General features: G+C 39.9%; 1 protein-coding gene across 1 annotated transcript in view; it reads right to left on the minus strand.

The window, feature by feature from the left end:
* Positions 1–5394: 5394 nt before the first annotated feature.
* LOC101846370 (N-acetylglucosamine-1-phosphotransferase subunits alpha/beta) overlaps positions 5395–23344 on the minus strand; it is a 42099-nt gene continuing 24149 nt past the window's right edge. The window contains exons 18-31 of the mRNA XM_013085634.2: positions 22763–22926; positions 22207–22358; positions 20393–21177; positions 19222–19329; positions 18036–18235; positions 15232–15384; positions 14024–14090; positions 13388–13501; positions 12540–12625; positions 11865–11963; positions 10929–10983; positions 9599–9711; positions 8530–8620; positions 5395–7697 (exon numbers count right to left, since the gene is read on the minus strand). Coding sequence (XP_012941088.1) covers positions 7524–7697; positions 8530–8620; positions 9599–9711; positions 10929–10983; positions 11865–11963; positions 12540–12625; positions 13388–13501; positions 14024–14090; positions 15232–15384; positions 18036–18235; positions 19222–19329; positions 20393–21177; positions 22207–22358; positions 22763–22926 — 2361 coding nt within the window. The 3' untranslated portion in view covers positions 5395–7523. The remainder of the gene's footprint in view (positions 7698–8529; positions 8621–9598; positions 9712–10928; positions 10984–11864; positions 11964–12539; positions 12626–13387; positions 13502–14023; positions 14091–15231; positions 15385–18035; positions 18236–19221; positions 19330–20392; positions 21178–22206; positions 22359–22762; positions 22927–23344) is intronic.

Below are 23344 nucleotides of genomic sequence, written 5' to 3' on the forward strand. Positions count from 1 at the left end.
CAAATTTCATTTCTATCAAAACGTTTTATAATGATTCATGGAAAGATAAATCATTTCAACATCATTTAGAGTATTTTGCTAACATATTCCTTTGAACATTTTAAAAATCAACTATTTTGATGACACATGACAGAAAATTTGCGACTGTTTACTCTTGCGGATAGACATTTTCAAGCAAACCCCCTATCCAATACTGTACATGTACCAAATGAAATAGAATTTTCTTGCCTTTTTGGAGCAACCCAGTGTCTATGGATATTGTACCAGCAGAAAAATACCAAGAGACCTATGGGACTTTTGTTTCGCTCTTTGAGCTGCGGCATCATGGGACATTTTCAAAGCCATTTTTTCTAAACTTATCCTTAGGACTCTCATGCCCTTAGAAAAAGCTAAAACTTTTACAAAAAGAACCACTCGCAACCAAATAAAAAGTGGAATGCTAAAAAAAGAAGAAGTTTTTTAAACATGAAAAAGTATCAGTAAAGAAAACTTTCACCTTATGACAGGCTTCCTCCGAGCTCCTCACATTTTGCTATTCAAGCAAAAAGAAAGTACATGAAGTCAATCTAAAATGAATCAAAGAATTCAACATCAATCTAATCTTAAAAACTGAAATCAGTTCATAAAAAAACAAAACAACCAAGTATAACAACAGTCAACAGGCACAAACTCCCCCTTTTTCTTTCTCTCCCAAATCTTTTGAGTAATTATGCTTCCTGCTGTTGCCACTGTTGCCATTTTTACAGTCCACCCCCAAAAAATGACAAATGAAAAGAACAAACCAAATTATGTACATCTCTACACACACTTGATGATTATAATAATGCTGAGGGCATATACTGTTCATCCTTACTGCTTCAAACATACTAATAACTATAGTATTTTAAACCCACATTACAGTATGTCCATGGTATATGACCAGACAATCAATCACACATAATGACAAACCATGTTGGCGGATAAATTAATCGGGATGGATCATGGATGTGGGATGGATCATGGATGTAGTCTCCCTCAGGGCTGTGAAATGATAAAGAATACAAGGCCAAGAGCTATTTCCCGTATAAAAAAAAGGGAAAGACGTGAACCCTTAGCCGTCCAAACAAAGTTCTCTACCTCTGACAACTCAGGAAAAACAGAAGGGGAGGGAAAATACAGAAAACACATACATGTTATATTTATAAAACCAGTGAGAAACCCTCAAACTTGTACAAATGGAGAATAAAAATAGATATAAAAGTATGTATATATTTATATAATTATATATCCATACACACGCGTACACGCACACACACAGGCGAATGTATTTGTCCACATATTGCGTAGAGAAAAATGACACATGAGCACCATGGCAAATCGGAGTATCACGAAGCTTATGCAACTGTGAAAGAAGGCAACTGAGCAAATATTTGATCTCTAATGTTTGGTTTATCCTGGCTCCCGACTCACACAAACACGCATAAACACACACACACACACACACACACCCATACAAACAGTCTGCTAGAAGCCACACACACACACGCATACGGTACAGAAGATAAACAGTCTGCTTGAAGTGACACACACACACACACAAACACGCATAAACGCACAAACACACAACCATACAAACAGTCCGCTAGAAGCCACACACACACGCGCGCGCACATACAGACAAACAGTCCGCTTGAAGCCACACACACACACACACAGAATCTGCCAGACGCTAGAGAATATTGATATTAAAACTGCAAGCTAATGCAATAGCTTTGGCGCATCACTAACTTAGCTGGAATAAAGCTGGAGAATGGTGTATACAGTGCTGGGAAACAGACAGACAGACAGAAACAAGAAACAAGAGAGGGAGAATAAAGAAGAAAAACCTACCAGTGTCGCCCTCTGACAAACGGCATAATTTCTAGGTCAAGTCTGTCCAACAAAACAATACAAAGACAATAGACATAGATACGCGTCATATTATAAATGACAATAAGATACATATCTGAGGATGGATGTCAAGTGTACCAGTATTAAACAGTCGTTCTCAGGATTTCGAGTGGAGGTTAACATGTTCATGACTTCTGACGTGCAAGAGGGTCACTTGCTACACCACAACCGTTACAAAGATTTCAAGATCCAGCAGAGAAGTCATGATAACACGTACGACTTCCTAAATATGAATAAGTGATACAGCAAAAAGACATATGATGCTCATCTGTTCTTCCCTTCCAATCTCTTTTTCCCTTGTGGAACAAAAACCCCCACAACAAATTAACTTTTAAAAATGTGATATGAAACTAAAAAAAACCCAGACTGAACGTGCGAATGCATGGAGATATCAAGTCGAGCATTGAGGTGTAGTTTACAGTAAATCAGTGAGATAACTGTCACATGTCCCTTAAATAGATTATTGCACAAGTGACGCAGATGAAGTATAAGAAGCATACCACACCACAGTAACCACAGGGACAGGCACTTACCATAACTTTTACTTCTACTTCTACTCTCCCATAACACATACTGCATCAATAAACTTTAAAAAAAAAAGTATGAACAAAAGAAGCTGAGATTATGCTCACAAAGATTTGGAATGGAAGACACGCACAAAAAAATCCATTCTGAGGCACCAACTTGATAAAGCTCATGTCTGTAAATAGACTGCACAATGGTATCTTTATCAAGGTACGGTACTACTGTACAGGCTATTAAAGGACAGGTTTTTATTATTAAACGAGGTCAGCAGGTGCGCAATGTGGTCAGCTCACTCTACTCCATACTACAGAGTCATTATTATTCTGTTCCTGCAGATATGGCTATTCGCTACCTCAGAATTACAAAGTTCTTTCTGCTCAATACCAAGTTTTGAGAGTTTTTGAGTTTCACAATATGTCAAGCTTTTTCGAAGGCAATTCTCAGAATATCCCTTGATAATGACTCTGAATATTCTTAAGATTTTGATAGAGCAGATAGAGCATTTGCTTTCTGACCTCATGGTCTTAGTAACTCAAAATGCCCAAAAATGTCGGATAGGACTTTGAAATTCTGTGGTAGCGTACTGTTTAGCTGACACTGACATGCAGTAGACTCCAGCTCAGCGACTGTTCCTACCACCAAGTTCTATCACAAGTATAGGAGCTTTATGCCCAGAGCAGACAAGGTAAGAGACTTTGTTCGTTTGTTTGAGTTAAGAATGAGATGCACATCAACAGATAGGTGAATATAATATAAGGGACCTGATGGAAAGACAGAAGAAATAGTTCAATGAACAAGAGAAAATATACAGACGTCAAGATGTAGTTTATGAGGAGTCATCTTGATGATGACCATATTTCACCACAGATAGGTGGGTTGTGTTTAAGTTTGAATAACAAGATAATAGTCATTAAGCGTCGAGAAAAGTTAAGAAAAACAGACAGAAACAAAAATTGGAAAGTAAAGAGGTAGGACCGACCAGTAGCGCCCTCCAACCATCCATTGAGTTGGGCTGTGGTGTATAGAAAGTCCATAAAATTACAAGGATTAAACTTGAATATAAAGGAAAACAGTCACAGTAAAAAGAAAGGAAAGGAGTAAGCCAAGGCAGAGGACCAGACAGACAACTGTAAACAGCAACAATACTTTCGAATAATGACTTAAGTATACAGACGAAAATACTTCATTATGTGTACAGAAATAACCACATTCTTATAGGATTATGACCGTGGTAACAGCAATAAAAAATTCATCATTTATGGTGAACATTGAGGAGAATGCCAATATTGGGACTCACAGGGTGATTTTTAAAAAAGCCCCACGTCTTTAACACACATACACACAGGCAAACACATTCATAGACACATAAATAAACTGGTGCTCAAGTATACTCGACATCTAACTTACAAATACACACATGCATTCAAATAGAAGCCAACACATACCACACACACTCACACAGAGTATAAAGGTAAACAGACACGCTCGCTCACTCACTCACTCACAGACACACAAATACACTGGCTCTCAGGCACAAAGTCTTTAACATCTACACCAACAAACCTCCCAAAAGTTAATACCCAACAAAAGATTGAGCCAGTAAGCCAGACACTCTAAACATCATCTACGGAATGTTGCGAGAAGCATGAGAGATCAGCTCAGACACTAAAACACAAGCCAAGCGGGCAGCTATATATGCACATCTAAATCCATCAATCGTCTTCCCACTTGGACGGAATAAACTTCCTACATCTTGTCATTTTTGTCACCACATCCCTTGCAGGAAAAACCCCAAAAAAACTTGGATCAGTAGAAATGATTAACAAAACCTTGGGAAAAAATGGTATAAAGTTTCTGCACGTGAGGCAAAGGGTATTAAACTTTTTGCTTGGAGAAATGGCAGAGCACATCATCTATAAAATTCAGCTCACTGTAGGTTGCTGAATCTCCGCAGAGTAGTACGGTATTAGTACAAGAACCCATGAGACCCTCAGAACTACCACGAGTAGCACACAGCAGACTCAGTAAGCACATAGCTTGTAGGAGACTCCAGCCATTTATCTCTGCTCGCAGACGACATGCAGTGACAATACGCTACTTCACAATTTTCGCGAGGAGGACATTTTCGCGGTCAAGGAAAAGGTGAACATTTCTTCTTCACAAAGAAACTCTTTCAAAGTAATTGACTACCCCTGAGAGTTAGCTCTTTGATCACAATCAATGTATTAAACTCCCATAAATACAAAAAAGACCATACACGAGTTTGGCTGTGTTTCAACACTGATTGTCAGGGCCAACCCAGGTAGTGTGAGATGGACCCTAGCAGAAAGACGGAGATATCCAATAAAATGTCATTCCCCAATGAGGAAATCAAACTCATGTCTTTCATGCCCAATTCAAAGAGTGCAACTATTGTAAGCCAACCACACATGTGCGCTGAGATCTAGAGGAGAATACATAAAAAGAGCGAAAACTGAACGTTTCAATCACAACAATAACGATAAAAGAAGGACATGGCATATCAAACATAATAAATTAGTCACAAAATGTTTAACTTAATTAAGAATATTGAGTTCCAATACACGTTAACAAAAATCCATGACATTTTAAACATGATTTAACTCTCTATCTCTGGCAAGCCACTCCCAGCAGTTCGTTTTCGGAACCGTTGTGCCGGTGAGCTGCATGGCAGCGGCTCGGGTACATTACTTTACGATGACTTCGACATCAAATCACTTTTCGGCAATTGCCGAAAGCAGGTTTCTTTTACTGAAAGTTTCATAGAACTATCAAAATAGGTTTGCCTGTTTCGATTTAATTATCCATTTAATGACATTTTGGTCATTTTTAGATTAAGTACCAAAAAAGGGCCACAGTGTAGTGGCCCCCTCAGAGATAAAGAGTTAAATCATCAATAAACAAAATTGAAAACAAACCCATTACATTTTCAAACATGATTTAAAATATCAATCTAAAAAAATGTCAACAAATCCATAACATTTTCAAACACGATTTGAAATATCAGTCAACAAAAATTGAAACAAAATCACTTTTCCAGTATTAATTAAGACAACAAATCAACAAAGAATACTCACCAACCAGAAAACGCAACAGGGACAGACCTAGGGAACATGATTTGAATACGTGCGTATGCTGAGAGAGCCCTCAATTTTTCCTAGCTTTGAGCAATGGGGTTCAGCGAGTGCATATAGGAATGTTTCAATTTGTGTATGTGGTCATGGCTGGGGGAGGGGGAGAGCAATGGGGTGGGATTAGGGTGAGCGGTGGTAGTGGGTGAGTAGAGAAAGGTTTGGGAAGGCATGGGAGGCGTTGTCTTACTTTGATACCTCTCTTCACCAAATCCAAAAGACTTTATCCACCAGGAATGCTACAGAACATAATACTAACAACTCACTGCCACTTGACAGCACTTTACCATGTGATATTTTTGTAAATATGTAAATCTAAGAAAAATCTGAGACATACATGCTGAACACTCTAGGAAGCTCCAGTAGACTGCTTAAAATGACTTCTTGATGAAGCTGCAGGAACAAAGCTACGTTTATATTTCCAGACCACAATGGAGAGAAGGTAGGAATCGGACAAGATACTTTCATGGTACAATCAGCATTATTTTTTAAAACGTGTGTTCCCTCCACATTCCTATACTCAAAAGTTCTCTGTAAGTACATGGACCCTTCAGAACTCAATGAAACCCATGTCCTTGGGCAACAAGATAATCTATTAAAGTGATCACCGACCCGAGGTACGAGAGGCAAAAAAGATCAAAGTTCACACTAGCTACAAAGTCATGGTTCACACTAAGTACAAAGTGGAGGAATCCAGACCACATGTAACAGCAATAACGTAATAAGTCATGGATGAAAGTGGACAGAAAAGCAGTAAAGATATTAAATCATATAACATTTTAACAGAATATTTCTCACAATTGTAAAATTTAAAAAAAAAATTGAAAGACATTTCTATCGGCTGTCATAATATTTCTTGAGTTATGGTGAAATCTCAAAGCTTATTTGATGTAATCCACAAATTATATCTCCCTGTTTAGGATAAACAAAACCTAAAACCCAACTCTGCTCCACATCCTTAACGAATTTCACTCTCTGATATCCCAATTTTTAAAAAACCTTTAAAAGAACAATTACGTGTGAAAAAGATATTTAAGTCTATGAGTAACAAGTACAAGTAATACACTCAACACGTGTATGCATCATAAAAATTCGTGCACGCAATGGATGCAGAAATGTATGTGCTTACTGTGTCTAAGTAAGTATACAAATAGAGAACTAACTAACATGTACATATGTTGAAGAGGGCACATGAAAATAATGCCGGAACATAATGAATACCCTCTTCCAAACACTTCAAACTCTTACGTGTGCAAGTGAAGTCACCCGTATGAGCATTAAAATATCCACATCGACCTAAACTATATAAATCTGTCAAGTGAAAGATGGCCATGTGTGACAGCTAAACAATTTTTTTATTCCAAAGTGGTATCACGGATGACTATGCGCTATGCCACATCAAGATGTAATCTTGTCCTTGATATGAAAGAAATGATCAAAACCTCTTTAATTCATTAATCATTAAATAATTAATGCAAAGAAATCATATTAGATGCTTTCCTATCAACAACATTTGGATTTGCTCCGTCAAACACCCACTTCATTATGAGCAAATTCTGCATTTGTTCCTTCATACCCACACATTTACTATAAAAAACTTAAAGATTTCGCCCTTCACACCCACACACTTCTCTGTTAGCAACATTGAGAATAGCCCCTTCACACCCTCAAACTTCCACCTGAGCAACATTTGGATTTCCCCTTCACACCCACACGCCTCTCTATAAGCAACTTTTAGAATTGCCCCTTCACAACAACACATTTCCCAATGAGCTGAACCCACAGACAAAGCCTGACCACAGTCCCTTCCTGACACCACTAGCCCCGAAAGTGCAGCAATATCACAGCCAAGTTGGCCAGGAAGACGACGGTGAGGATCACAAACAGGAAAGGAGGGGAGAGCGCTCCCAGCGCGCACCGTCATACCGTCTCCACAAACTCACGTCGCGACCACGAGGAGAAATTGTTGCCGCTTGCTGGCGTGGTGGAGGAGGGAGATGGGGAGGCCGAGTTCTCAGGGGAGGAATCCGAACCGCTGGACGTACCCTTACGTCGCCACTTGCGGTTTGACCACCTCCTGCTCAGATTTTCAATCTGAAATATTGATGACGAGATGATGTCAATTTATTGCTGAAGGGTGAAAAGTTGACAAATAGTGTCAATTTATTGTTGACTGATGAAATCTTAAGCCCTTCTTTAAAAAAAATACCAAAAAATATTTCAAGATGAAGGGTAACGTTACTGGAAAGAAAGAAAATATAATACAGAACTTACTAACGACAAAAGATTAGAAGTCTCAGATTAGGCAGAAGAACAGGAGCTCAAGACCTCTGGAGTTACACGTCTGGGAGTATTTATATTTAGAAAAGCTGAAACAAACTCCATGAGAAAAGACATTAACTTTCAATTATTATATACTATACCTGAACCTATCAACATGGGTGGTGGCACAGTAAAATCCATCACAAGTCGATTAATATAAGAATAAGCCAATTAACGATTTTCTCAAGCAAAACATCGCAACAGGTGACACAAAACCCTTCAACAAGACGATGGTAAAAAAAAAAGTAATAATGCTCAACAAATAAAAAATAAATATTGATTCCAGGGCTTGTTTTGAAGAATCTCCACTGACAGTGCACGTCATCACATGTATCACATGTGTATGAAAGGTGTCATCACATGTGTATTATAGGTGTCATCACATGTATCACATGTGTATTATAGGTGTCATCACATGTATCACATGTGTATTATAGGTGTCATCACATGTATCACATGTGTATTATAGGTGTCATCACATGTATCACATGTGTATTATATGTGTGTCATCACATGTGTATTATATGTGTGTCATTACATGTGTATTATACGTGTGTCATTACATGTGTATTACATATATATGTGTGTCATCACATGTGTGTACCTTGTCTCCAAGAAAAGAAAAAACTGTCAAGGTGACCAGCAGTCCCAGGGCTACATGAGTCCAGAACCTCAGTTTGTCTCTGTATGCCCGCCTGCGGGAAGGGGAAAAAACAAAAACCCATTAAAAAAAAACCCCAACTAAACAAACAAACTCATTTATAAACTCGTACCAATTTTGATGTAAGGCTAACATGACTTCATAAAAAACTCCCTCGACTGGAGAGCATGTTCTAGTTTACCATATCCGTCTCTGTGGGGACATACAGTACTAATTGGTCGCTTTTAAGGACAAGCAGGCCAACCCAGATTTCTGGGGTTTCCAGAAATCTTGACCTCCACCAAAAGTGGGCATTGCCCAACCTATAGGAGCAGTTTGGTTACATTGGTATGTACACTTGTTTGGCTATAGAGAAAACTCTCCTTGTCTTTTGAAGAAACTGAACAAGGGGCAAAAAACTTTACCTGCGATTTTCTCAAAAGAGCATTTTCCGGGATAGCCCCCTTGAGCTTAAAAGTGACCACATGTATTATGACGCAGTGGAATCCGGCGCTTGTCAGTTTTTGACCATGTGGAGTTATGGCTATCATCTAAAAGCTTTTTATTTGCCTTTCTTTAAATAAAAAAAATACTCGTCTATCATGAATAGAATTCGACATATTTTCAATTGAACGAGGAAGGGTCGCCTGGTTTCAGTTGTAAAATAAGCGAAAAAATGGCTGCCAAAGTGTGGTAACTTCAATAGTTTGAGAGTACTTTAAAACACGAAAATTTCATATTGTGTGCCTTTAGTCAATGTTTTTTTAGTACAATTCACATGGAAATGTGTTTCTAAATGACATAAAAGGTATTGAGCCAAAAAAAAAAAAATTCGATAAAATTGCCAAACTGATGGAAAAATGTCTGTTTCTTCCATTTCACTATTTTGATGAGCACCTGATTTCACCACGATGCCTCACATACAACGTTTGGCTTGGCAATAGTCACACATGCTGGTTTTGTTAAAAAAGTGAGGAACGGAAACTTGGAAGCCTAAAACTAAGGGAATTCCAGACTGTACAAGTAACCGTACCATTCTCGCAGGTCGTCCATGTGAAGGAATCGGTTGCGATAATCCCGAGGAAGCTCAAACTGTGACTGCAAGGGGAGAAGAGACTCGTAAAAGTCCTGTAGGATGGCCTTCACCTTGGAGAAAAATAGGAAATCACAATGTCACAAGTTGGGGAGAAAAAAAATGAAAGCTTGCAAGAACATAAACACACATGCATGATACACACAAATTATTAGCATAGACAAACCTGTATTCAAAGAAACACTCATAAACAAATATGCACACAAATATACATACACACACAAACATACATCCTCACAAAAACACACATGTTCAAAAACCAAGAACAAAGAGGGCAAACAGCCATCACAACAAAAATCAACTAAACTGGGGGCTCCAGTGGCTAAGTGAGTAGTGAGTTTAGACTCAAGAAATGTCAGGCAAGTGTCGGTGACACGGGGATCAGATGGGTGGTCACTGGGGTGTGTCTTGAGCAAGACACAACAACCCTAGCTCAAGATACAGGGCGCTGCACAGTGGCGACCGACAATGGCATGGTTGTAAATTGTTCTGTATTTGTGTAATATTGTGTACTTATTTATATATTTGATCATTTATTTACTTATGTACGTATTTATAATTATGTATATATGTATGTATATATATGTTTGCCATTGTAAACCAAAGTGCCCTTCTGGGACACAAAAAAAAAAGGGTAATTTATTTTTATTTATTATCATTATCATAGAAAAATACACTCTCGTGGCCTAGAGGTTAAGGTGTTGGCCTCTCATTCAAAGGTCCCGGGTTCGAATCCGGGCAGCGACCGAAAAATTTTCTTCTCTAAAATTGTCCCCTTTCACCTCCTTTCCTGCTCTCTAGCAATGTTCTGTTGTCCGCTTTCAATTCCACTTTCTGCCCCCACCCCCTCACCTCCTTTGCCACCTCCTCTGGGCTCCTGACTCTTTCTGCAGCCTTTCTACTGCTACTCCTTGGCTCCTCCTTACTGCTGTCTTTCTGCCACACCCCTGATCTTCTGGTAGGAAAGATCTAAACCTAGCCTTCTCGGACAAGGGCGAAAAATCTCGGAGGGCTCGTGTGCAAGTTGCGCACGTTAAAGATCCCTTGGTGGTCTAAAATCGATAAGAGTAGGCTTCGGCCGCCACCCGGGCAAAATTCAAAATTTCCTACCAACTGAAAATATTAGGTGTGTCCCGCGCGCTCATATGACCTATGCAGTTGCGAGCGCCGTAAAACACTTTACAAAAACAAAAAACAAAAAACACTCCTGTTTCCCGCCTCCAACAGGTCAGTCTCCAACATGGTATAATCGACAGTGGCAACAACTTACTGTTTTGGCTTCCTCCTTCGAGTGCTCAATGTTGTCGTTCAAACAAATGAATTTCCTGGAAGAACAACAGATTTTTTTACTTACTTATCTTCCAAAACCCCCCCCCCCCCACACAAAAGCCCAGTCTACAGTACAGAACATGGCACAGAGACGACCAGCACTGCTGTGTTTGTAAAAACTGTCTTCATCGATCTAATACTGAGTGCTATGTGACGTTAATGCACTCTCGGAATCATTTGAGAGGCATCGTGGTGAAACCAGGCGCTCGTTAAAATATTGAAATAGAAGAAATTGGCACTTTTCCACCTGTGTGGCAATTTCTTTTAAATTTTGGGTTTTTGGCTCAACGCCTTTTTTGTCCATATAAAAACCCATTTCCATGTGAATTTGACTCAAAAACGTTGATTAAAGGCAAAAAATATGTAATTTTTCAGTTTTCAAGGACTCTCAAGCTATTGAAATTACCTAACTTTGGCGGCCATTTTCTCAGTAATTTTACCACTGAAACCAAGTGATCCCACGCCCTCCAATTGCAAATATCTCGACTTCTATTCAAGTTACACAGGTATTTTTTAAATTGAAAGCAAAGCCAATGAATAAGCTTTTAGATAATACCAATAACTCCACATACCCAAAATTTGATGAGCGCCTGATTCCACCACACCGTGACACATTTTTATATATGCATTGTACATGTTTTTGTTCCACAAATTTCACTACAAGATCAATAAAAAGTGGTATCTTACATTCTCATTTCATTTATTTTATTTCAGTCCTGAAAAGAAATATAAAATAACTTCAAGTGACATTTAATCAGAATTTGAGTTAAATGAGAGCATCACTGTATTTCAAACATCTTGTTTTAGCAGAATTTCATACATGCTGTACCTCAGAAGTAACAGTTAAAAAGAAGCCAGTATACAGCGGTATACTCACTTTGGATGTTTGCGAATATCGTCCAGTTGTCCTACCACATGGGAGACATTAGTATGGATCATCTTGAAGGCGATGTCCCCATCATCCACTGTTGTCGTTCTGAAACAGAAAAATGTTTGAGGTAAAGGGATCGTGCCACTAAACACCAAATAAATATTTTGAAAAATTTTTAAAAATAAAGTATAGCTATCCCAATTCAAACGTTCTTGACCCTGAGTAAAGATTCAGGGCCACTGTGGGGGGCACAGCGGGGTTACAACTATGTCTTTCAGAAACGGGAAACAGCCAGCTTGGATGTGCAAAGGCATAGGAGTGGGGTTGGTGTATTATACTTTACTTTTACCTAAAAACTGCCAATCTTTTTTTAACCACACTATAAGTTCCAATGTTAATTTACAAGTAACATCAAACATAGGTCGGATTGTAACTTGGACCAATGTGCATATCTATGAGGTTTACTATAGAGCCCACAAGAGCAAAAATCATAAATTGAAGAGATTTCACGTAGACCAGTCGAGGTGGAGAAAACTATCAGCTAGACTGCTGGCTTGTAGTCAACACTTTACTATTACATCACAGACACGGGTTATCCCTACTAAGAAGAAGCCAAAAGCAGTCCTCATTTCAAACTAACAGAGACACTCGGAATATCCCTGGCCGTAATTCCCCACTTACTTGTATTTTGACACAGGCTTGAACTTTTCTTTGACAAGGTCGACCATATCTGAACAATTGACAAAGAGGAACCTGGTCACTTGCGGCTGGGGAAGAGATTGAAAAAAACACAATTAAACAAATTTGTGACCAGCTATCTATCAGTTGGGTGATCAGTCAGGACCATCATTGCTGTCCACGTCTGTTAAAAATGTTATATTGATTGGCAAAATCTCCTTAATTTTTGTATGATCAAACATCTGCCTAAAAAAAGAACAAAGAGAGGTTTATTTGAACTCAATGAGCATTTGGACAAAGTAATTTAAGTTTTTTGAAAGTTGGAAAAGTTTGACCAAAGTTAAGCTTCAAAGTGACCAGATTCTAACTGATTCTAAAGGGAGTTCGTCCTTGTATACATACGTACATAATTATGGGTTCAAATATTCCTGCACGTCTTTGTCTCAAGTGTAACGTGCATGTGTATGCTCATCAACAGAGGTACACAGTATATATTTTGGAATGTATGTGAATGTATATTTGTGGGTCTTAGACATACTTGTTATATCACTGTTGAATTGGGGTGGGTGGGTGGGGGTCAGGGAAGAGTTACAAAAGAAGAATTGTGAGGTGTGCTAACAAAATAAGTTACTTCTCGCAGTCCACAAATGGAGATATTGGGCCCAAAATAGCCACTAGGGTCAAATTTGTAGATTTTCTATTGATGCCATATTTTTAAAGTATAACATACCTTTTATTTCATACTAATAAATTGCAAAAACTTCACCCTATAAGTGTGATGTATCTGTTTCCTTAAGGCCTGAATCCGAGAAGTAATTCATTTTATCAGCACGCTTCACAATTTGTCTCACCATGGACTTATCGTAGTAGATCTCTCTCATGTCCTCAGACAGACCGGTCAGTGAAGGGTCATCTCCCAGCATATTCGAGCAGTTGATGAACTTGCTCTCCAGCCCAGCCAGAGTCTGAGAAATGACAACAAAAGACAAAGTTACCTCAAGGAGGTGGCATATTTTATCTGTGTCAATTTATTTTTGCAAGAGTTTTAAGGCACTTGTAACACAAATCTGCTCTTACTGCCACCTGTCCTAATAGCCACTTCCCACCATACACTTTTTCTATGTTGTAAAAATACTGTACAAGTGTTAGAAAAATGAAACAGTTTTTTCCCTCTCCTGATCCTGAAAAATTTTGTTTTCCGGACTTAAGACATTTCAACAGTTTGCTGATGAATTAATTTTTTTTAAAGAAAAGAAAGGATATTAACATGATATTAAATGATAATGGCTGTTTAGCATATGGAACAAGCAACATAATACAAACAGAAAAAAAACCCAGAGGGAAAGAAAAGAAGCAGGATCTACTAGAGATGCCTCCAACCAACCTCTCAAAGCAGACTGTAAATATCTTATGAACCTCTTTCAATTTATAACAGGTGTAGTTAATAGACAAGTAATGAAAAAAACAACAACCACAAAACAAATTACCTCCAAATACAAGGGAAGGTCATACATTTTAGCCGCAAATGTTCGGATTTCTCGATCGGACAGGATCCTATGAGAAAAGAACGGGAAAACAGTCAATGGACTTAAGCAAAACAAGTGACATTTTTATATTAGATCCACTGTAAAAGTATAACCAATCAAATTTACTTTTAATGGAAAAAACCCAACAAGCAGAGTGACAGAATAAGAGAAAGAAATAACCATGTCAGAGACAAAGAGAAAGTGAGAGATAGAGATAAGGAAAGAAAGATAACAAGAAGAGAAAGACACGGAGAGATAAAATGAAAGAGAGAGACAGATACAGAGAGAAAGAAGAATAAACGAATGAATTAAGAGATACGGAGGGATAGAGGGATCATTTACCCTGAGTTCTCATAGAAAGAAACACGGACAGACAGAGAGAAAAAGAGAGACATAGATTAAGAGAAAAAGATGAATAAACAGATACAGTGACAGGGAGGGAAAGACAAAGATAAATAATTTACACGAGTTATCCGAGAAAGGAACATGAAGAGACAGAGGGAAATATGGAAAAAGATAGACACAGTGACAGAACATTTACCCAGAGTCATTGAGGAAAGAAACCCAGAGAGACAGGGAGAAAGAGATATTGAAAAAGAGACAAACAGAGACAAATCATCATTTACCCTGAGTTGTAAGAAAGAAACTCAGAGAGACAGGGAGATAAAGAGAAATACAGAAAAAGAGAGACAGAGTGACAGAGCATTTGCCCACAGTCATTGAGGAAAGAAACTCAGAGAGACAGGGAGAAAGAAACAAACATAGACAGATCAGTTACCCTGAGGTATCGGACAAAGAAAAATGGAGAGACAGAGAGAAAGCGAGAGATACAGAAAAAGAGAAAAACTGACACAATTTATTTTAGAAACATAGAGAGACAGGGAGAAAGAGGGATTGAAAAAGAGTTGTTGGAAACAAACTCAGAGAGACGGGGGAAAAAGAGAGATATAGAAAAAAAGACACAACAGAGACAGAACATTTACCCACAGTTACTGGAGAATGAAACTCAGAGAGACGGAGAGAAGGAAGGAAATATAGAAAAAGAGACAAACAGAGACAAATCATTATTTACCCTGAATTGTTAGAATGAAACTCAGAGAGACAGAGAGAAGGAAGGAAATGTAGAAAAAGAGACAAATAGAGACAGATAGCAGAGACAGGGAGTTTACCCTGAGTGGTCCGTGTCCATCTGCTCAAAGACGTCTTCCACAGCCACTGGCTCTGTCACTCCCATCAGGTAGTAGTAGTAGGCGAAGGCGAACTGCATGTCGGTGGAGCTCCGGATCTTGTGGGAGGATGTCGTGTCCCACTCAACCGGGAATCTGAACACAAAGATCAAAAGTTTGCTTTTGTTCTTGATAGGGTTGTTTTTTTTTTGGTAAGTGTTTTACAGCGCTCGCAACTGCATTAGGTCATATGAGTGCACAGGACACATTAAACTTTTTCAGTCGGTAGGAAATTTTTAATTTTGCCAGGGCGGCAGTGAAGCCTACTCTTATAGATTTTTGACCACCAAGGGATCTTTAAATGTGCGCAACTTGCACACGGGCCCTATGAGATTTTTCACCCTTGTCCGAGAAGGCTAGGAGTAGATCTTTCCTACCAGAAGATCAGGGGTGTGGATGAAAGACAGAGGTAAGAAGGAGTCGAGGAGTAGCAGTAGAAAGGCTGCAGAAAGAGATAGGGTTTTTGATGTCCTACTAAACACAGAAAAGGTTATTTCAAAGATGAGCATTCAACCTTCTCTATATTTTTGAGTTCCACTCCATCAGGACTCTGAACACACACCAAAAGTTTGCTTTTTGGTGCTGTTAGGTACTCCATCCCGTTAACTGGTTTCTCTAACATTTTTTAAAAGAAAAAAATCCCCCCCCTCTGATTTAAATCATGAGAGTAAACACAAAAGGTTAGCCCACAGTACTTTTATATTATCTATGGTGCACATTGATTAGCAATGACCACGAAAAACCTTTTTTTGCCAGAAAGTGTTTGCAAATATGTGCATTTTGTAGCTTTATCTTCACCGAGCATGGAACTTTTTGAATTTTTGAAATCCATCAATTAACAAAAAAGTTACGGATTTTTTAATCAATTAATTTCTGGTACACTTTTATATAATTAAAGACCCCCAAAATATGGGACGTTCTTTGGTGAGTTTTGAGACAATATTCGTCATAACTCGCTCATTTTTCAGAGTATTTAAAAGAAACTTGGCAACCCAGTACATTTTCTAGTGCAGAATCTAGTCCTGCTTTCAGATTTTTCATAGCTATCCTATTTTTTGAGTTATGAAGACGTTTATAGGTAAAAATGTGGCGGTTTTTGGTGCGTTTTGAGACAATATTTGTCATAGCTCGCCTATTTCTTGGAATATGTAAATGAAACTTGGCAGTCTAGTACATTTTTTAATGCAGAACCTAGTCATGCAGTCAGATTTTTAATATCTGTCATACTTTTTGAGTTGTAAAGACATTAACAGGTAAAAAAAGTGGCGTTCTTTACAGATTTACAAAGATTATCAGTCATATGTTCTCCCAAAGTCATGATATTTGAATGAAACTTGGCAACATAAAAGGTTCCTCCTTGCCAAGCAATGCTCTGGATCAATTTGTCACAAAAATGTAAGTAGAGAGCTGGATTTATTAGTCTAATAAATCAAGTTCTGTACTAGTAAAAGCATGCTTACTTTGTTATAGAAAATAAGATCGTCTCTGTGTATATCCATTGTTGGACAGTGTCCTGTTGTGTGGTAGATTAAGATGCGTTCAGATAATATAGTTTACAAGTCATGGGAATATTTCGCATGTGTAGGCTACAACTCATACAATAAATGTAACATATTTACCCCCCCCTCTCTCTCTCTCACGCGCGCACAAACATACACACACGCACATGCACGCGCTCGCACTCACGCACGCGCGCGTGAACGATAACAATGTATAAACGGGACTATCTTCCCAGACTGAACTAAATAAGTACCATACTCTTTAATAACAATCTTAATGCCTCACTTTTCCAAACAGGGCGCACAGGACGAGTCCAAGTGTGTGCTTTCCCAAGAGGGGGGAATAGGCTTTCATAACGCAAACACAATGCCATACCACTTCTCAAGATGTTTGCTTTTCTATTTTTATTCTTCTGTCATGCAATCAAGCAAATAAAAATGACTACATCTATTGTATTGTGACTAAAATGCAACACAAACGCAAGTTATCAGGGCCCCCGTTTAGTTTTCATGTATCCTTCCCCCCCTTTCCGGTTCACATAAGCGGGGCCTCGTTTGTAGCGCCCGAGGCGACCGATGGCTGATGACGTCACTCAGTGGAAATTTCCCAGCCGCAAATCGTTCGCAAATGGCAATGCCGCTTTTTCCCTTAGTTACTCCCACATTTTTAAAGATTACGCCAAAACCGCTAAACACAGAAGCTTGAAATTTTAAAGGGAATAAAGAAAAATGGTGAACAACGTATCAGTCAGTTTGACAAATCACAGCTCCGAAAAATCTTCAAAGCGCACCACATCAGCCACTTTCGCAAACGTTTTCGACTGCTTCTAGGATGGGTACAATGTTGTCAAACTGCATACTACTACATTGACCTCTTTTCTGATTGGCTGCCAAGTTTAATTCATATCCATTCACGAGAAGCGGCGTGAGAGCGAGTTGAAGACAACAACCTTTGCGTTCGTGCGTCCCACGAAACACCCCCGCTGCGGGGGTAAAAAATCGGCAGAACAAAACACGCTCGGTGGGCATTGCTACATTGATCCTGATTTCCATTGAGGACCCACAGATAGACTGCAATGGTAACACCCATGAAAAAAGAGAGCATAGCTGTTCTTTTTTATTTTGCCTATACTACAAGAAGCATCCCTTTCTACAAACAGCAACCATTTATTTCCACCACTCACTATTATCTCACTCTGAGCTTCAAATGAACTAGAAAAAAAAATACTGTCCAATTAGTCAACCCACCTAGCCTGTAGTTCAAACATAATGTTTTTATCAATCATGTGCGGCATGTGGCCAGGTACTTTTCGGGAGGCAAAGCCAAACTTTTTGTTGTAGATGCGGTTGACGTGGCGCAGAGAGTCGCCAAAGGTGTCCAGGAGTTGTCTGCTTTGCCAGCCCTCCACCACGTAGGCATTGGCTCTAAGCCCTTTCTCCGCAGAACTCTGTGGAAACCACGAACATTTGAACATTACGTCTTTTATACTAAAACATACTGACTTTTTGTTTGTTTTAGTAGATGTTTTATGGAGCTCGCAACTGCATAAGGTCATATGAGTGTCAAGGGGAGGATGTCAACAGAGAAGTCCTTACAGGGAATAAGACTTACTCTGCTCACCTCTCTAGCTTCAACAGCAAAAGTCTGCTTTGACTATCAAGGCACCTCGGAAATAGCGGGTCACAAGAGAGAGACAAACATACAAAAGAAGTAGAGGAAAAATGACGATAGTAAGGATAAGGAAAGAAAAAGCAGCAGTTCCCTGTTGCAGTTCAGGCACAGTTATAAGCAAGACATTGATGAATCAGCTCATTTACAATTGCAATTCTACTGTGCATATGAACATGGTTAATGTCCGCCCTTTGGGAATGGCCTAAAGACACTTCAGTCAGTAGCACTGCCCCGGGGGGTAATACTGACTTTAAACTTAAAACATTTTGACTTTACATTTACAACATTATGTTACAATATTACACACTCTACTTTACAACCTTACACTCTTGCCAAAGGAAACCATAGACATCTGAACATTACACCTTTTAAGCTATAGCATTAGGCTACAACCTTTCATCTTTTAAGTTATAACATTACCCTACCACACTAGCTCACTGCCTACCCACCATATTTCCCATTGCTATCTCCTGAGTACCTACAATTTCAATGTGAATTTCAAAAATCACTGACACGAGTGACAAAAATATAGCTGTGGTAAGGACACTATAGAATAACTTCTGAAGACTGAAACTGCAGGATCGGCGGTAAAAGTAAGCAGTTGAAAAAGAACTTTGACCACAGCAGATGTGGCATGGGTAGGCAGAGAAGCCCTTTCACAGGGGCACAACATTAGGGCATTTAAGCAGCACCGTTACGACAAAACATTAACTCAAACCACAAACAAACACGTAAAAGAATAGACACACACAGACAACTTACCTCTGCTGTGTGGTTGCTGGGCGTGTCTTGTCTCTCCCACGGGAATCCTCTGGTCTCGTCCTCAGCACCTTCCACACTGACCAGACGCAGGAACTCCGCATCGCTTAGCTGGAATACAACACACAAAGGGGTTACTGAGCTCAGGTTTTTGAGTTTGAGTGAAGAGAAGCACATCCACACAATAACGGCCTTAAAATACACAGGATTGTTTGTTTGGTTTAGTTAAGAGAAGCACATCGATATAATAGTGACACATTTTGAGCAGGGAAAAAATAAGACAGAGAGACATTCAGAGAAATAAAAATAAGGAAAGAAAAGAAGTAGAATCTACCAGTGGCATCCTCTAACCTCCTAGAAGTGCACAGGAAAAAATAAGACAGATAGACCCCCAAAAAAGTAGGACCTACCACAGAGCAACTGGTTAACAGAGACACACAGACGGAGGCAAAGAGAGAGACAAACAGACACACAGACACTCGTGAACAGCAGTAACACATGGGAGAGAAAAGTAGAAAGGCAAACCAGTCGCGCTCTTCAACCAACCACAGAGTAGGAATAATCAGTTGTGTGTAATACCAAGAACACATTGAAAATAATTAAAAGCCTACCTTCTTTTATTTTGACCCAAAGTGTAAGAGTAAATTTCACAATATTGTGTCAAAGATGTGGACATATCATCTGCATGAAATAAATTGAGGCAAATATTTCAAAGGCAAAGGTGCTAACTGGCTGAAAAAACAACAACTCTCAACTTTTCAGACCCCAAAGGAAACATGTGTGCCGGAACTCAAAATTTAACACTTTGCGGTCATTTGGCGGTGAAAATTATCCGTTCCGGTCATATGGTGCACTTTTGCGCCAGGCCCGAGAAGCCTGGTGCAGTCACTCTCCTGGCTGGGTGACCAGATGGGGTATTTTGTACTGCTGGCTGTGTGACTGCAAAGTGTTAAGGACCATATTGTCTAATACATGTTGAATCAAGACTATCTTTATATAAAGTGCAATATCACATGCAAAATAAGATTATAATAAAAATATAAACAAATGTAGGCAATTTCAAATGTTCAGATTTCTTGATTTATCAGGAAAATTGGCACCTCGGTAAAGGAAAAAAATAGGAATAATGGTGCAAAATATCAAGAGTAGATTGTAAGAACTCAAATGGCCTCACCTCATGCCCAAGCCGACCTTCTCTCATCTTCTCCCTCACTGAGGCTCGGTGATGCTCCTGGCGTGCCAGTTGGTTCGACCAGTAGATCGCAGCCAGAAGTTTCCGGCCCGGTCCTTTCACTGGCCCGCCACCGTTGTCACTGTCTGCTTCTAGACCGGCGTCCGCGAGACTCTCGTCTCCCTCGGGAGGACGCTGCGTCACACGGATGGGCTGCGGCAAAACACTTTTGTTTGCTGGTGGTGGTACCTTGTGATTTGAATCGGACTGTACTTCAGGATTCTGGGCGTTTTGAGGGGGTTGCATCTGTTGTTGTTGTTGTTGTTGCTGCATCATTTGTTGTTTCTGGGGGTCATCCTTACGTACTTCTTGTTGTTGAGGCCTGAGCATTTGTTGTTGTTGTTGTTGTTGTTGCTGTTTTAGAGGTTGTTGTAATTCTTGCTGTTGTATATGTTGTTGTTGATGAAAGGGCTCATTAGGCTGTTGAGGTTGTTGAATCTGCTGTTGCTGCTGCAGGGGCTGATTAAGTTGCTGCTGCTGGTGATCCTGCTGAAGTTGCTGCTGTTGCAACTTTTGTCCTTTAGTTATCAGCTGGAGTAAAGGCTGCTCATCTTTTCCTTCAGCAGGCTTATTGATGACATCATTTGACCCCTTAGGGCCCTCAAGTGCAGCTGTCTCTTTTCTTAACTTTTCCTCAGCAAACTTTGCCTTCAGGGAGTCAAGTTCCGGGCCAAAGTGCTGCAACACGTCCTCCAGCCCGACTCTCATTCCAAGTTCCGTCAGTTCATCTGTAAGAGAGAAGAAGATGATAAAAAGGATCAACATCAAGAGAAAATTGTTACTATAAATGTTTTATGCTCCATTCCCATCTACAGCTTCATCCTTGCCTATCAGGGCCAATCCAGGATATGAAGGAGACAACATCCCATAAGACTGACAAAGACATTTGATTTAAAAATGGAGGAGAATGTAACTGTTAGACCACAGACGCTGGCCTTAACATCACGTTGATAAGAGAGCAAAATGGACATTACCATAACAATCAGATGAAAGAAGTTTTAAGGAAAAAAAAATAAAAAAATAAAATCCAAACTACAAAAACAGCATAGGAAAAAACAACTGGCATTGTTTGTTTTTTTCATTGAAAAGTCGTATATGGAGTGTCATTTCCCCAGGACCAGGCAGGACTATAACTTTGTTATCTCTTTCCAACTCCATCTCTCTCTTTCTTACAGACAACTATTCTTTCTTTCTGATTTTCTACCTCTGCCCCCCCCTCCCCACACACAAACTCTATCTCTCCTTCAGCTTTCTCTTTCCAACTATTGCTCTCCTTCTTTCCTCCCCTGACCTCTCCTCGTCCCTCCCTCCCACATTCTCGATCTCTCTTTGCCTCCATTCCTGGCCCCCTTCAGCACCAGCAGTGCACCCCTGAGGCTGTCCAATATGTCCACATTCTCTCTCTCTCTCACTCTCCCCCTCCCAGTTTCTACCTCTTCCTCTTTCCCTCCAAATCCTCCGACACTCACTCCGTCTCTCTTTACCTCCATTCCCGGCATCCTTCAAGTGCCAGCAATGCATCCCTGCTGCTATTCAGTATGACCACATTCTCTCTCCATTCCCCCTTCCCACATTCTCTCTCTCTCTCACACACACACACTCTCTCTCTCCGCCCCTCGCTCTCTCTCTTTCTCTCCCACCTTTACTCTTCAGACGTGAATTTTGAAGCTATTGCCGTGACGTGTTCCTCCTCCCCCCTTGTTACACCCCCCCCCCCCCCCCCTCACTCACACAAACACTCTCCTCTCTCTCTTTACCTCCATCCCTAGCTTCCTTCAGTGCAAGTAGTGCATCCCTGAGGCTGTCCGACATATTCACATTCTCAAAATGATCCAACAAGTCGGCACCAAGATCTGCAGTATTCACATCGGCCGTTCCCACAAATTGCTGTGACTTTGCAACTGGGCCTCTGAAATCAGGATATAAGAACATTGTGTAATTGTGTAATCCCTAAAAAGAACCCCCCACAAAATAAAAAACATGATCAACTATTTCTACTAATCTAACACTATCCGGCTACTATCACATACAGCAGGCGGTCTTATTTTTCTTTCCCTCTGTTGTGTTTGTCTTACTTTTTACTTTGCATTAAATGACTGTTATACTGCTGAGGCACTGCTCTTTGCTCAAAACGACACACACTATAGACTCTGGTGTTTCTGTTCAGTTTCATTATGATTGCAGTAAAAAAATAATTCAGTGCTGTTGGTCAAACCGACCAGGCGCCTCACTTGTTTTTCTCTCAGGATTTCCTAAATAGTTGTTTCGGCTATGCTATAGCTTCCTCAGCTGAAGTGACCGTTGTCCACTGACCTCACTTTTCCTGGCGCTTGGTGGAAAGCCTCCGCATCCAGCTGATCGTCTGACACGACAGACGACGCATCTGACCCATTTACAGCCGGCTTTTGGTCAGCTCCTGCCTGCTGGTTTTTCTCAGATCTTGGTACTGACGTGTCTACATCGACAGTGAGGTTCAGCTGGACACAGGCAGGAGAAATGAGAATGTTGTGAATGCGGCCTGCGAGTACAGGGAAGGAGGGAGGAAAAGAGGGAAGAAAGGATGGATGGATGGACAGAGATAGGAGAAATGAGATTGTTTTGCATGGTGTGAATTTAGGGAGAGAAGGAAGGAGGGAGAGATGAAATTGACTCTAGGGAGAGAAGGAAGGAGGGAGAGATGAAATTGACTCTGGGGAGAGAAGGAAGGAGGGAGAGATGAAATTAAGTTGACATGTGAGAGAGAGAGAGAGAGAGAGAGAGAGAGAGAGAGAGAGAGAGAGAGAGAGAGAGAGAGAGAGAAAAAGAGAGAGAGAGAGAGAGAGAGAAAGAGAGAGAGAGGGAGGGGGGGGGGACTGAGACCCATTTATATTTCCTTTCACTCGAGACATTTTCATG

The sequence above is a fragment of the Aplysia californica genome, unplaced genomic scaffold, assembly GCF_000002075.1.
Source record: "Aplysia californica isolate F4 #8 unplaced genomic scaffold, AplCal3.0 scaffold00392, whole genome shotgun sequence".
Classification (NCBI taxonomy): Eukaryota; Metazoa; Mollusca; class Gastropoda; order Aplysiida; family Aplysiidae; genus Aplysia; species Aplysia californica.